This window comes from Gobio gobio (genome assembly GCF_949357685.1).
Source record: "Gobio gobio genome assembly, chromosome: 22".
Lineage (NCBI taxonomy): Eukaryota > Metazoa > Chordata > Actinopteri > Cypriniformes > Gobionidae > Gobio > Gobio gobio.
The window spans coordinates 34,219,526-34,235,553 of record NC_137118.1 but is presented as its reverse complement, the minus strand read 5'-3'; the positions used below and the strand labels follow the sequence as shown (position 1 = coordinate 34,235,553).

At 38.6% G+C, this 16,028-nt stretch overlaps 1 protein-coding gene across 4 annotated transcripts in view; it reads right to left on the bottom strand.

Moving 5' to 3' along the window:
• Positions 1 to 15,687, bottom strand: part of ksr1a (kinase suppressor of ras 1a) — a 56,721-nt gene extending 41,034 nt beyond the window's left edge. For all 4 annotated transcript variants that reach the window (XM_079805425.1, XM_079805426.1, XM_079805424.1 and 1 more), the window contains exon 1: positions 15,217 to 15,687. In XM_079805425.1, the coding sequence (XP_079661551.1) occupies positions 15,217 to 15,444 (228 nt within the window). In that variant the 5' untranslated portion in view covers positions 15,445 to 15,687. The remainder of the gene's footprint in view (positions 1 to 15,216) is intronic.
• Between the last annotated feature and the right edge of the window lie 341 nt (positions 15,688 to 16,028).

Genomic DNA, 16,028 nt, shown 5'->3' with positions numbered 1-16,028 from the left:
ATGGGTTGTTGGAAAGAAAAAAAGGATTCTGAAATCAGATTAGAACAGAAAATCCAATCTTGGTTTTGATTTGGAACAAATCATTAGCTCGTGTTGTTCAAAACTTTTTAGTAAGATCTTTGATTCAAAACATCAGAATTATACTGATCCCAGCAGAAGTGTGGATTTCAGGAACAATAATTTAATAAAACTTTAAAACTAGTTGAAAAAAATACAACATTTGTATCATGTAATACACACACACACACACACACACACACACACGCACGCACAGGTTCTCGGGTGAACGCTACGCAAAACGTATTTGAGAGAACGCAAAAACATTTACGTTTTTTTTTTCTCCCCATCTCATATTTTTTTCCATCACCATGTCCCTTTAAGGGCTCCGTAGAGCACTAGTAATTCAGATTTGGTAATCTGAAAAAGTGTTTATCTAGATCTGGGTGATCCAATCCAATTTTGCTTTGAAAAAACGGCACAAAATTTAAATGGATTACCTGATCCTGGAAAGCAAAACATGGAATTTCCAAATCCAGATCTTCTGATCCAGATTAAACTTTTTGAACAACTGGCCCTACACCCTCAAATTGATCCTTATATACTTAAAGTCAGCATTAACACTTTTCTTCCCTATTGAGATGTATACCTAAATGAAACAGCTTCTCGAACAAGAAAAAAAGGGACGGGACTTGATTTTGTCCATCGGGAATTGATTGGATGGTTGTGGCTTCCTATTGGTTGATCTCATGTGAGTGACAGGTTGTAGAGGAGAGGAGAGGAGAGGATGGTGACCCACATACTTAACCTGATCACTATATACTCAGATTAATCAACTCAAACGGATCCTTATATAATTTAAATGACACCCAACTAGTCATTGAATCCAAAAACTCATACATATTTAATTCCAAAATAGTTTAACTTATTCCTTAATATGCTATATATGCAAACTGATTCCCACATACTCAAATTCATCCCATAATTATACTCAAACAGGAGCTAAATACTCATACTGATCCCTGCATACTCAAAATGATCCCCACAGACTGGCAACTATCTGATCAAACTGACATTCATATACTTTACGATACCCACAAAGTCAAACTGATCTTGGCATAATCGCACTAATGCCAAAAACTCTTACACATTTAATACTACTATGTAACCTATATATCCAAACGGATTAACAACAAAGTTGAACTGATCTCCACATCTTCAAATGATTCATACATACTCAAACCTTCAAATCATTATCTGTTTTTCCAAATGATCCCTATATTCTCAAACTGTTCCTTACATAACCGTTCCTTTGAAGCCATTATGATCAGATCTTTGTACTGGGGAATTTCTGGCTGAAAGTTCTTGTTCTTTATCTCCGTTACACACTCGCACACATGTCCCTGAGAGAAACCAGTACCTCAACAGGTGAATCAGAGCTTCAATGACAACCTCTCAAGAGCAAACAGTCTCTCTTTTGTACGCATACTCGCACACATACTTCAGCAAAAAAAAAAAAGAGACCTTGAGTACTGTCGCAGCTGAAGCCAACAAAAGGCCCGCGCACTGCAGGCGAGCATCTCGTAGCAGGCGGCAGAACAAACACCAGTCGGGGTCAGGGGTCAGATGCGTAGGAGGACAGGGAACCGAAAGCACCTTGTGGGAGGTCAGAGGCGATAAACAAGCAATTAAAGCTCTATTGCTAACAGCTAAATGCTAATTACACCGAGGACAGTGAGCACTCCACTCAATAAAGCTCAACTGCCATTCAAAAGCTTTTAGCCATTGCAGTCAATATGAAAATATGTGTCAAGTGCTTGAGGTCTGAGAGTTTTCCACAGCGCTCAGATTTCAGCACAACTAAAAAGGCTCACAACGCAACTGTTTAAAAGTACATGGTCTCATCCGATGCTCACATATGGCACACTTCACACAGGAAGAACTTGAACCATTTCACTAAGCTAAAGAGCTCTATTTTATAGCCATTATTAAGGGTTCCTGTTTGGTTTTGGAAACCAACATTCTGACAACCAAATAAGAACTGATACAGAACATTATATAATGGTTATTTTAAAGTTTGAGCTCTTTTTTTTAACCAAAGAACTAGAAGCAAAGACATTTTTATTTTATCAATTTTTTGTTGTTAAAAATTCTACTTTCATTCAACAAGGATGCCTTAAATCGATCATTTATAATGTTACAAAAGATTTCCATTCCAAATAAATGCTGTTCTTTTGAACTTTCTATTAATCAAAGAATCCTGAAAAATGCATCACGGATTCCGCAATAAAGCAGCACAACTGTTTTCGACATTGATAATAATAAGAAATGTTTCTTGAGCAGCAAATCAGCATATTAGAATGATTTATGTGACTCTCAAGACTGGAGTAATGGCTCCTGAAAATACAACTTTGCCATTATGCGAATACATTATATTTTTAAATAATTTACAATAGAATACAGTTATTTTAAAGGAACACGCCGACTTTTTGGGCTTATTTACCGTATCCCCCAGAGTTAGATAAGTCCATACATACCATTCTCATCTCTGTGCGTGCCATAACTCTCTCTGACGCACCCACCGCTAGCCTAGCTTAGCACAAAGACTGGAGGTATATGGCTCCATCTAGCCTACTGCTCAATAAGTGATAAACTAAAGCCAACATTTTCCTATTTACATGTTGTGATGTGTATAGTGACAACATGTACTAAGGCCGAAGGAAAATGAAAAGTTGCAATTTTCTAAACTGATAGGCCTATGGCTAGGAACTATACTATCATTCCAGCGTAATAATCAAGGGACTTTGCTGCCGTACCGTGGGTGCAGCAGGCGCAATTTTATGCAGCGCCTGAAAATAGTCCCAAGCATGCTCCCTGTGCAAGCAGATTGTCACGTTGGTTATGTTGATGGAAGTTAGCCTATCTTCAGGCGCTGCGATAATTTGTTATTACACAGGAATGAGAGTATAGTTCCTAGCCATATCTATCTAGAAAATCTCAACTTTTAATTTTCTGTTGGTCTTAGTACACGATGTAACTATACACATCACAACATGTAAATAGGAAAATGTTGGCTTTATTTATCACTTATTGAGCAGTAGGCTAGCTGGAGCCATTTACCTCCAGTCTTTATGCTAAGCTAGGCTAGCGGTGGGTGCGTCAGACATAGTTATGGCACTCACGGAGATGAGAATGGTATGTATGGACTTATCTAACTCTGGGGGATACGGGGAATAAGCTAAAGTCCCAAAAAGTCGGTACGTTCCTTTAAACAGTAACATTTCAAATTATACTGTTTTTACTGTATTTTTGATCAAATAAATGCAGCTTTGGTAAGCATAATAGACAAACTGCCCCCAAACCTTTGTTTTGAACAGTAGTGTATATGGAAAGTGATGAATACATTACTTATTTAGTCTCTTTTTTTCTATAACAAATACCATAGATTGCTGCTTAATAGAAATCATAGTTATATTGATCTAACCATGGTAATGAGGAGCCATCCCCCTATTAGAATATTCAGGTCAAACCAGCTTCTGACGGTTTTCGCGTGGCCTCTAGCTGGCCACCTTGGTTAAGGTGGCTAGATCTGGTAAATCAAAGCAACAACCACCACTTCCTACAAAGCCACCTGATCACCTTAAGTTGCAATGACTTAGTTTGTCCAGCAGTGTTACCCGTCACTAAACTATAGTTAAAAGGGTAATCACAATAAGAGAAGGCTATGGCCATTTTCTGACAAGATCTTCACAATGCTGGAACTAATCGTGGTGTCCACCATAATGGCCACAGCACTGGCATGATTCCTGGTTTTCTAGTCTCACAGCTCTGAGGAAAGCAGAGAAACACCCACTTTCATGTTCTTTTGTTAGTTTGTCTCTGTGAACATTGATTTTGGGGCTTGGCCAAAGCTAGACAGAGATGAACAGGACAATTCTCTGCTGTTGGTGTGAAAGTTAAGGCCGCACTGGTTTAAAGCCTGCAGAGACATACCAACAGCCCATTTTTCTCAGACCAAACAGCAAAGCCCACCATCTCAACTGCTCTCATCTTAACACATGAGATCATAACAATGCTAAACTATTCATTTTTGCAAGTTGTGCAGAGCAGATTTGAAATTGTGTGCTGCAATTACAGTGCAACTTTAACTTACTCGACATGCTCCGAGCGGGATTCAAACTCTGGTCTGAGTGAGGTTTACACACGTCTACATTAGGTATAATGTATACTTTCTCTAGGTATAATAGAGCTCCTTGGAGTCGCTACAATTAACGGCGTCATGAACCGGCTTTTAATTTTTTTTTATACTGTTGTCTACTTGTGATGTTCACGTGGTTTTTACATTCAAAAACATCATAATGAATAAGTAATAGGCTATTTTCTGCCCTGGTTTTGAGCCTCTCTCAAGACACGCTCGGTTTTAATGGCCGTGCCGCACTGAAGACTCATTTTGAACGAATCTTTAGTATGACTCGGGACTACAGAGTTGTCTCAGAGAGTGATTCGTTCATTTTGTGTTGACCGCGCATGCGCATTACGCAACATGGGTTCATACGAGTCTCGAGTTCGGGTTTTAGTCTTTCGTTCTTCCTGTCAGTCCCATAGAGTCTATGCTGTCAGTAACGGAAACAGAAAAGATTAGTTCTTACGAGTCTTTCGGGTTTGACGTTTGAGTCATTCGTTCTTTTGCCACGTGACTTGTCACCGTATTGAACACTAGTTCACAACCTTTTTACTAACAAGCACGTAGTTATTTTTTTATTTTATTTTAATTTTTTTATATATAATTCTCAGTTAATATCAGACATATACAAATATGGGAAATATATTGACTATTCAAGTCTAACATCACAAATTCAAGTCAATTAGATTATTACTCGTTTTGAATCAACTGTATTTTATTTTTATATTATGTTATATAATTTTGTTGTCCTTGTGTTATTAATGAATAAAAATCAGTTTAAAAATGTTACCTAAACCTTTGTAACATAGCTTATAGGCCTATAGCACCTATACAAATACATATTACATATTACATATATATATATATATATATATATTGTATGTATGTGTGTGTGTGTGTGTGTGTGTGTGTTTGTGCTATATGATTCAAAATGAGTAATAGTCTAATTGACTTGAATTTGTGATGTTAGACTTGAATAGTCAATATATTTCCCATATATGTCTGATATTAACTGAGAATTATATATATAAAAAATAAAAATAAAATAAAAAAATAACTACGTGCTTGTTAGTAAAAAGGTTGTGAACTAGTGTTCAATACGGTGACAAGTCACGTGGCAAAAGAACGAATGACTCAAACGTCAAACCCGAAAGACTCGTAAGAACTAATCTTTTCTGTTTCCGTTACTGACAGCATAGACTCTATGGGACTGACAGGAAGAACGAAAGACTCAAACCCGAACTCGAGACTCGAGACTCGAAAGATGAACTAATCATTCTGTTCCCGGACCTGTGTCACAGGGCCTGGCTCAGCCCCAGATCAGAGTCAGACACAGACGAGTCGACAACTAACGTCTCGAGGAGTTCGAAGACACGAGAGGCGGAGAACAAACATGATAAATATGAAGTTACAAAAGAAAGAATGTCTCGGATCAGGAGGTGAGGTAAACTAACAGAGTTAGACTGCAATAGCCTGACCCAACAACTAATCAATTAATTTAACGTTTCAGTTTCTTATCATTTGGCTTTGGTTGCATTACCCTATAGTTTATTTTTATTTAGTTTTACAAATGTAATCAACATTTTCATAAGTACTAGATGGGTTGGGCTATTTAACATATCATTTTAATTATATTTTGCTGAAATGAACGAAATGACTCGAAAAAAGATTAGTTCATTTTGCTGAAAGAGACTCAAAGATCCGAGTCAGTAAAATGATCCGAACTTCCCACTACTACTGAAGACTTGGAAGTAAACGCCCACTGCTATGATTGGATAAGCTTTGCATATTTAATTCGCTTCGGCTCCCCCATGAGTACGCGTGAGGCGTTGTTTTGAAAGCGGCAACCGGAATGATTCACCCACAGGGCTCGCAAAAGGTCTGTATAAAACAAACACAATGATTTATCTCTCATCCATCAATTAATATTAATGTTATTTTATATTATTTGTCTCGCCTGATTCACAATTCATTAAAAATAAAGCTCAACCACACATTTCCAATATTAGAATACGAAGGAAGCTTATGCAGCGACTGTGTTCTTCCACAACCAGGCACATCGCAATATCTTGCTATCTTCGGCATGTTTATTGCTCGGTAGTGCGATCCGTTTAGCTCCACAAGTCGGTGGGCGGGGCTACAGAATCAGGCACTTATTCTTCTGTTGGGGCGGCGTTTCACCAAACGCTGACGTCAAGGGTCGACATATTCTGAGATTGAGCGTTTGCTGGGTCTGATGTCAATAAAAGCTTTACTTTGACTAACAAGGAAGTTTTCAGCTCCGAAACTTACAAGATATTCTTATATCACGATGAACTTTTATATATCAAAGGCTCAAGGGAAGATTTCTCAATTCATCACCCCTTTAAGGTCCAAATGTCTTTGTACTAAATCTTCTTTACTGCAATTGTCTAGCAGGATAAAATATCGCCATTTCAGTCTCTTCAATTTAATTTCTCAGATTCATTGCACATGCGTGCATGACCCAGATGAAATATACTGGTTCTGTTTAATGACTGGACCAGGTCCTGAGCCTGCACTGCTGTCTCTGCGCACACACAAACACACATCACTGACAACAATACACTGGTGAAAGTGTGACGTCAGGTTTCCTAGCAACTACACTCCTGGGTCGTCAGTAATGTTTTTTCAGAGTGGGATTTTCCCATAGACAGAAAACATGGTGAAACCTAGACATCTTTACACAGCATGGTCATCTGTCTGTAGTCATAATCTACAAATCTGTGTTCACAACATTCTCAGAAATTTGTTTCATCATCAGCTTGTTGTATCATCCCATATAAACTGATCATATTTTTAGCTTATTGAAGAATAAGCAACCCGTTCCTTCTTTTTAGACATCCCTGAAGAAAATCTTGCTCAGATGTTGCACATGGTTTAGAAGATTTAAAGGGCAAGTAATTTCTTTTTTGTTGAAATATCCATTTATATCATATCAAACCTGTATGTCTTTCTTCAGTGGAACACAAAAATAGATCTTTTGAAGAGCTGTTTTTGTCCAAACAATGAAAGTCAATGGGGTTTCATTGTATGGACAAAAAAATAAACGTTTTCAGTTCTCAAAACATCTTCTATATGTATCAATTTTCTATACGAAAAGGTATAGATATAGGTAACTATCTATAGCTATTCTCAGATATTTTACAATTTCTTTGTAGAAAAAAAGAGCAACAATTGAGATATTAAAGAGGCTGATTTATATATGTTAACAATCTAATTCATATATAGTTATATTTCTTTAAATATCTTGGTATCATGTGAATATATTAATTCATTAATATAAATTAAATTACTAGTAGTAATAATATCAAAGTACAATGGTAATACTTACAGCATCTGCACCATGCTACCAGACTTTTTATTGGATAGTTGCTAAAAATATTAGGTTTTTTAATCTTACTGAGGAATATCTGGGGCAACCTGTTCTCAGACAACAACACGACATTAGTGAAAAACTAAAATGGAGCCATACTTGAATGTGTCATTCACATGTAAAATAAACCAAAACACAATAATTTAATGATTTAAATGTTATGGTAAGCAACACTGGTGGTTTTTGGTCACACCTGCTTGACTGCAGATGAGGGTAAACACAGGGACGAGGCTGCCATGACAACAGCTCAGTGAGGTCAGCAGGTGTGATTGACAGCCAAAGGGCAGGAACACGCCCAGCTGCTCAGAGAACACAGACAGATCTGCAGAAAAACGTCAAACAATGTGTCCACAGATACGAGCTGTGAGGTATCCACCTGATCCACATTGATTAGCATGTCTCTATGCAATTTCACCTGTCACCCTGGTGTAATGTGCTTAACGCCAATCCCTTCATCTCTTCTTACGAGCTGCCCACCAGCCTCAACTACCTGCAGGACACACGGGAGTTTAATGCTGACCTCAGACAATCCCCAACACTACACACACGAGAGATTTACTAAAACCTACAGCTAATCCCAGCATTGCTTCACAGACGTTTACTCATGTAAAGTGTCATGTCACGTGTGGGTCATGTGTCTGTGTACATGCTGACGCTGCCTCACCGATAATCTCATTTGATAAAGGAGTATTAATGAGGGTGTATGAGGGATTCATTCTAGAAGATATAAACATAAATGGATCACCCATTCCCAGCTGCTAAATAAATATGAGTAATAATTATGATTATAAATACATACAATTATAAAACAAGTATTATATATATCAAATATATTCTGTAAATATTACAAATACATTGTTGCATTTTTGCAATATATTGCAATATATTGTGACATAATATATTGTTACATCCCTGACACACACACACACACACACACACACACACACACACACACACACACACACACACACACACTATCTACACCTGTTCAACAGCTTGTTAACGCAAATATCTAATCATCCAGTGATAGAAGCTGCATTTAGGGATGTAGACATGGGCTGTGTCCGAAATTGCCCCCAAACCCTTAAATAGGGCACAATTTAAGCCATTTGTAGTGGTGTCCGAAACCATAGTGGACGTTATCGAGTGCACTCATTCCATCCCTCAATGCACCACAATAACGAGTGTACAACCGATGTTCGGCTAGAGAATACCAAGCTGAATCATCCACCCATCCGTTTTCCAAACTGCACTCTCGTTTTCATTCACTCCTTCAAGTGGGCTATATTAGTGGAGTAATGTATGGAACAGTGAATGAGGGTATAGGGGCTGATTATGAACACACAGCCATGGTCAAAATGATCTGCTGAAGTCTAAACCTATCATCAGAATGGGAAGAAAGGTGATTTAAGTGACTTTGAATGTGGCATGTTTGTTGGTGCCAGACAGGCTGGTCTGGGTATTTCAGGAACTGCTGATCTACTGGGATTTTGACACACAACCATCTCTAGGGTTTAAAGAGAATGGTCCAATATCCACTGAGCGGCAGTTCTCTAAGCGAAAATGCCTTGTTGAAGCCAGAGTTCAGAGGAGAAAGGCCAGACTGGTTTGTGCTGATAGAAAGGCAACAGTAACTCAAATAACCACTCTTTACAACCAAGGTATACAGTAGTGGATCTCTGAATGCAAAACACGTTGAACCTTCAAGCAGATGGGCTACAGCAGTAGAAGACACACCAGGTGCCATTCCTGTCAAGAACAGGAAACTGAGGCAACAATTCACATGGGCTCACCAAAATTGGACAATAGAATATTGGAAAAGCAGTGCCTGGTCTGATGAGTCCCGATTCCTGCTACAACGTTAAGATGGTACGGTCAGAATTTGACTAACAACACAAAAGCATGGATCCATCCTGCCTTGTATCAACAATTCAGGCTGGAGGTGGTAGTGGTGTGTGGGATTTTCTTGCCACACTTTGGGCCCCATTGTACCACTTGAGCATTGTTTAAACGCCACAGCCTACCTGAGTATTGTTGCTGACCATGTCCATCACTTTATGGCCACTGATGGCTACTTCCAGCAGGATAACACACCAAGCTCAAATCATCTCAAACTGGTTTCTTGAACATGACAATGAGTCCAGTATAATAAAATGGCCTCCACAGTCACTAGATCTCAATCCAATAGAGCACATTTGGGATGTGGTGGAACGGGAGAATCGCATCATGGATGTGTAGCCGACAAATCTGCAGCAACTGCGTGATGCTACCATGTCAATATGGACCAAAATAAGGAATGTTTCGAGCACCTTGTTGAATCTTTGCATGAAGAATTAAGTCAAAAGGCAGTCCAACCCGGTACAAGTAAAGTGTATCCAATAAAGTGTCTGGTGATCCATGGACCCCTTTCAAAACTAGAGGAAATGAGGATGTTTTTTGTGTAAATGTGCCTCAGTAAACATATCTTTATAATTGAAAAAAATTGTGATCTGACAATCTGGCCATGAAAGAACGTTATTTAGACTAAATCTGATCATCGACATCATATTACATGATTGCTGCCAGACACGATGACAGCTCCTCATCAGGCCTTAGTGACGCAGCTCGGATGCGCTGGAGAATATCTAGGGAAGAGCTCAGCCCTGAGACAGCCACGAGTAATGATGGAACATCTCTTACCTGCTCTGCTTGGCTGAATCTGTCACCCCCCTCCCCATTCCCAGTCTATTGGGAGCCCTCAAACAGGCGGAAGCTGATTGGCTGGCACTCTCCCTCTCCCCTCCCCCCCTCTCATCCTCTTCACGTCATTATTTTCTTATTTAACAACCAACCCTGAAAACGCGTAGGGAGGAAGACATCTAAATATAGCCACAGCCACGACAGCAAACGACACGAATGCACTGCAAAACTCTCTCAAACATCACTGCGGGGGGGGGGGGGGGAGTCCAGACTGATGAGGGCTTCAACAGCTGACCGCTTGAGTCCGCAGAACAGAAACCCTCTGGAGCAAAGCTAGCTCTCCTTTTTTACCTTCAACAAACGTGTTTATCCACAGAGAGATTGAAGATCTCTGCATAGAAGTAGGTCACTGCTTTCCTGAGACGGCATCTCATGCTGTCGGAATCAAACATCACAGTTCATCAAAATCTGCACAATGAGAAGATGTGAGGAGACATAAGAAGCTCACTCTGGAGGACACGCGCAGTCCCACAGCAGCTGGAGAAACAACTGGTGCAGGAATAACATTCCCAAATCTTGCAAAAAAGACAGGGAGCGAGCTGATTTGGTTTGATCAGTAAAGATGATTTTAATGATTTAGCAAGTTTTGCATATTTCTAAGAATGGAACACAATTACTAGCAACCAAGTGCCCTGAAACTAAACCGTTAACAAAGTGTTATAAACATTTTGGTTAACTGAAATAAAGCTGAAATAAAATATGTAAATATTACACACTGTAAACCCTAATGCTCAAAATAATTGCTTTTTTTGTAGGGTAAACTTAAAGTAAACAAATTAGTTCAAACTAATCAAATGAACTTTTATGAATATTTAGAACTTTCTTTTTCAGTTCACAAAACTGACATGTTAAGTAATCTGAATTGTTTCATTGTTTTGAGTTTTACAATTCAAACTTAAATTGAACAAACTGGGCTAGGATTTTTATTTCCCAGCATGCTTTGCCATGACACTCGAAAGGGAGAGTAAATGCTAAAATTAAGTGTTATATAATGTTTTTTTGTGAAAGATTAATGGTAAGTGGGAGATGTTTTCTGTTATGTGGGTTTTTGGGGGGGTTACCATCATGTTGACAAGTGGAGCATGAGCTTAGTTTGAGAACAGATATATTTTAAGTGTTTTATATTGTCTTACTCATTTAGAAATTGCAATGCTATGCTAATGCTATCAAAGCATTGTGTTACCAATTAGCATTTACCGAATTAGCTAGTTAAAGCTAGCCAAGTTTCCATTACTAAAAATATATAAATTAAGATTAAATGATAAAATGTTTAAATTAGCTTACTCACACATTTGAAGTCAAGCAGTTCAATTGTACGATTACAAAATAAAAATCTGCCAGTTCTGCTTGCTTAAATTTCTTAACTTACTCGGGTTTACAGTGCATGAAAACAAAACAAAAAATTATGAAATATTACCTGAAATAAATTGAAGCACTAAAATAACTGGAAATAGATAAAAAAAAAAAAATACTGAAATAAAAAGAAATTAATCAAAACAGTAAAACTAAAATAAAAAGATGGGGGGGGTCACATAAAATGGCTAAAAAATATTAATAATTCCAGAAAAATTATTTTAAATAATAAAATAATCTATAAATAATACTATGCAGACTAGGCTGACTCAAAAGGGATGTATGATATCTGTACCATATCGTTAATCAACCAGTATTCAGGAATATTTGTATTTATTTTTTACATATGCATTCGACTGTACGCATACGCCAAAACAACGAAGTATACTTTAGGCTTAATGCTCACTTAAAACACAAGTTAAATGTAATCTTTAGCAAGTCTCAATGAATATCAATATTCATTCTGTACATTATAATATTGTGATGGTTCAATTCACTTCTTGTAGCTTATTTTTCATTTATTTAGAAAAATAATATAGAATTTTACATCAGCCATTTATCGGATATCAGGCATAACGTGAACATTTTTGACGTATTGGTAGCCTACTGGTGAGAATTGTAACATTTGCGCATCCCTACTTATGATCCATTTAGTTCTTTTTGTATTATTTATTTACTCTTATATTATTTATTCATTTATTGATATTTATATCCCACATTTTTTCATGGAAACATGTCTCATTAGAGAAATGAACACTGTTTCATGCTGACTCTAACACTAAAATCTGGTTGATAGCATTGTTGTTCCAGTATCAACAATAATGTTTATCCAGGGTCCTACTTGCGCAAACCAGCGAACCAAAATCTATGCAAAATACAGATTGGAAAAAAGGGCCGATCAGCAGAACGACAGACGCAGGAGAGAGTGAGAACATTCGGTCAAACATAACCACACGGTACTTCAGCCGGAGAGACCGAGAATAATTATCTCCTGGCCAGAGTGGCGAGCTGTTAAAAAAAAAGACGTGAAGTGGTGTTATAAAGAGCTTTCAGTGAGAATGTAATGCGAGTTCAAGCGTCTCTTGATTGCACTGAAGTGTACGGGAAGTGGTGGGGGTCTGAATGTGGCCACTTCAAATCTGTTGTTCTGTACAGGAATTAACAAGCATCCAGGGCCTGTAATACTGCCGGAGTATTGACGGGCTCCATCTGTCCCTCCGAACGACGCTCATAAGAGCACACTTACAATAAATCAACCTGTTCAGCCGGGTTAAACAGGTAGTACTGGCTGCTGAGGGCTGCATACCTGAAATATGAGATCGACCACCTTGTATTTATTACAACTAATCAAAAACATGTATTAAATGCCCTGAAGGAGGGAGATGCAGTCAAAAAGTTCTGCAATACATAAAGAGGAAGCAGGCCAAGCAATCTCTCCCCGGCGGTGACTCCACCATTTCCTGTAGACATAGGCCCAGTAGTGACTGATTTGGAACGCAGGTAGAACTTTCAACTTCCTACTAGAGCAGGAAGCAGAACTGAAGGAGTCCGTTTGCTGTTCTTTCACTAAATTGTTCTAGATTTGATCTTTGGTGGAAAAAATGGCCTTCTCAATAGAGATGTACAATATATCTGTACCATATGTAATCAACCAATATTAGTTATATATATAAATATTCTGCTAAAGCAGGAAGCAGAGCTGAAGGAGTCAGTTTGCTGTTCTTTCACTAAATATCTGCACCATATTGGTTATCATCAACCAATTTTAGATTTTTGATCTGTATTTTTTTATTGAATATTTAACTGTGCACGCTCATTTCCCCACATTTAGACTACATTCACAGCCACCAAACACTAATTTAATGAGATAGTTCACCCCAAAAAGATGACAATTCTGTCATCTATACTGAGCCTCAAGTTGTTACAAACCTGTAGGAGTTTCTTTCTTCTGCTGAAGAACACAAAAGAAGATATTTTGAAGAAAGTCAGTAACCAAACATTTGATGGACACCATTGATTTCCCTAGTATTTTTTCCCATACTATGGAAGTCTATGGGGCCCATCAAATGTTTTGTTACCCATATTCTTCAAAATATTATTTTGTGTTCAACACAATAAGTCATACAAGTTTGGAACAACTTTAGGGTGAGTAAATGAGTTCATTTATGGGTGAACTATCCCTTTAATAACACAATTAAATATAAAAATTTGGCAAGTCTGAAAATGAATAGGCTCAATTTTTTTCATATTGTACATTATAATTGTGATAGCTCAATTCACTTAGCATTTAACATCATTTTATTTTTACATTTATTTAGACAAAATACATCAAATTTGAATAATGTTATGCATCGCCAGTAATAATGGTTGACCAAAAATAATCAATTTAAATCGTCATGTCGTCAAGACTCTTCTTGAGCTTTTAACCCCAAATTAGTACTAATTTCCTTTTAGATCTTGAAACACAGATCCATAACACTTCATAAAACCTCAGAGGATCTCAAAAACAATCATTCTGGTGCATGCGGTCACATTCTCGCCCCAATACTCAAACTACAGGCCCTCTGGGGCTGTTTGCACACCATCCACCCCATGGCTGTATTGATTCCCCATTAATTACCCCTACCAGTGGAGCAGTGGGGCACTTTCCAGGTGGAGCACACATCAATAATGACACCTAACCGCCGTTGTTGTGGAAGTTAGGGTGAGACGTTATCGGCAAAACATCACACACAGTCCGGCTGACAGTCCAGCGAAGGCCTTTACTGTCAGATTATCAGGACTGCTTCTGGAATGGAGTTGCTGTAGGAATGCTGTGCTTTATGCAGCATCTCACTGCCAAGAATATTTCACCTAGTCAACAGAACCAGGTCAAATAACCCCCCACTGGGTTAGTGTGCTGTGAACTCCATGCATAAGCCAATGCTCAATGTTTTCCCTTACAGAAATGCACCATGTCATTTGTGGGGTTGTTTTTTACATTGTATTGACATACAGTAATGGACTTTTCAAACCTGTACAAAATGACCATTGTTTTCCCACGATAAAACTGTAGCTTTGTATGTGTCACTATACTGACAATTTTAAGATGCTCTTCACACTCGCATAAAAACTCGCACACTGTAGCTATCACATGGTTTTACCATGGTACATTGCTATTGTGCTGCTATATGATTACCCTATCCAAGCGTTGTGATATTTACATCTTATTCTACTCCATGAACATGGTATTATTATCATGCTACATTGTCAGGTACTACTGTCGGTTTTAAATTCCACCTCTGTGCGTTTCTAAAAAATATACATCATAGTAGTGTCTAAATTCCATTGTATTGCCGTGGTGCCCTGTGGAAACATGGTAATACCATAGTACTTTTTGTAAGGGATATTATGGTAAAATAAGGGGTTCGTTCCAAGCACTGTGCGCATCTATAATGCACCACAATAAACAGCTGCAGTGCAAAAATAGGAAGAAACGGATAAAGCGCGCGCGCGAGAGCGGGTCCGCTCTCTCATGACGCTGCACTTCGGCCCCTCTCGTCGTTATTACCTCTAAAGTGCGGATCTCCTGCTGTGTGAGATCGTTGGACGCCGCGCATTTGGTCCGGAGCCCTTGTAAACTGGAGATGGAGATGTCGATCATGTTCTGGATCAGTTCGCACTGGTGTAGCGCGGCCATCGCTGCGCCACCACCGCCGCCGCCGCCGCTGCTGCTGCTGCTGTCCCTCTGTTCATCACTCTCCTCCACCATCATCAGCCCCACTCTAACACCATCCATCCCACTGCATCGGGCTCGGCGTGGATGGAGAGATGAGTGCAACTACAAATAACAATACAATCCACATGCACTACTACAGACGCATGCCATCAGACTGTCCGAGCAGGACAATAGATGAGGTCTATACTGGGATCCACAAGGGAGATGTGGTTCAAGGTAATCCCAAATCCAAGTGCGCTTTTGAAGCCCGTCGTGCGAGATGCGCGTTCTGCTGTGAGACTCTGCTCACTGTCTGTCAGCTGTGGGAAACATCGGACGACGCGATGCGCGCTGGGAAATGAAGTCCGTGCCCACATGTCTGTAGGCCAATGCACGAACGATAGAACGACAGATAGACAGAACGATAGATTTAGGTTTTTATATGTAGCCTATTTTACCATATGTTTTTGCTTTGCTAACTCTGATTCTGAACAGTGTTGTTTTAAGAAAATAAACATTCATATATTATGAATAGGCCTAATATAATAGGAAAGATACTTAAGCCAATTATTATGTTTTTCCATTAACAAATCAAATTTTAGGTTTTTGTCAGATATTACATTTGTAATTATTTTCTTTATTTGTCACTGATTCTGTGTAAACTT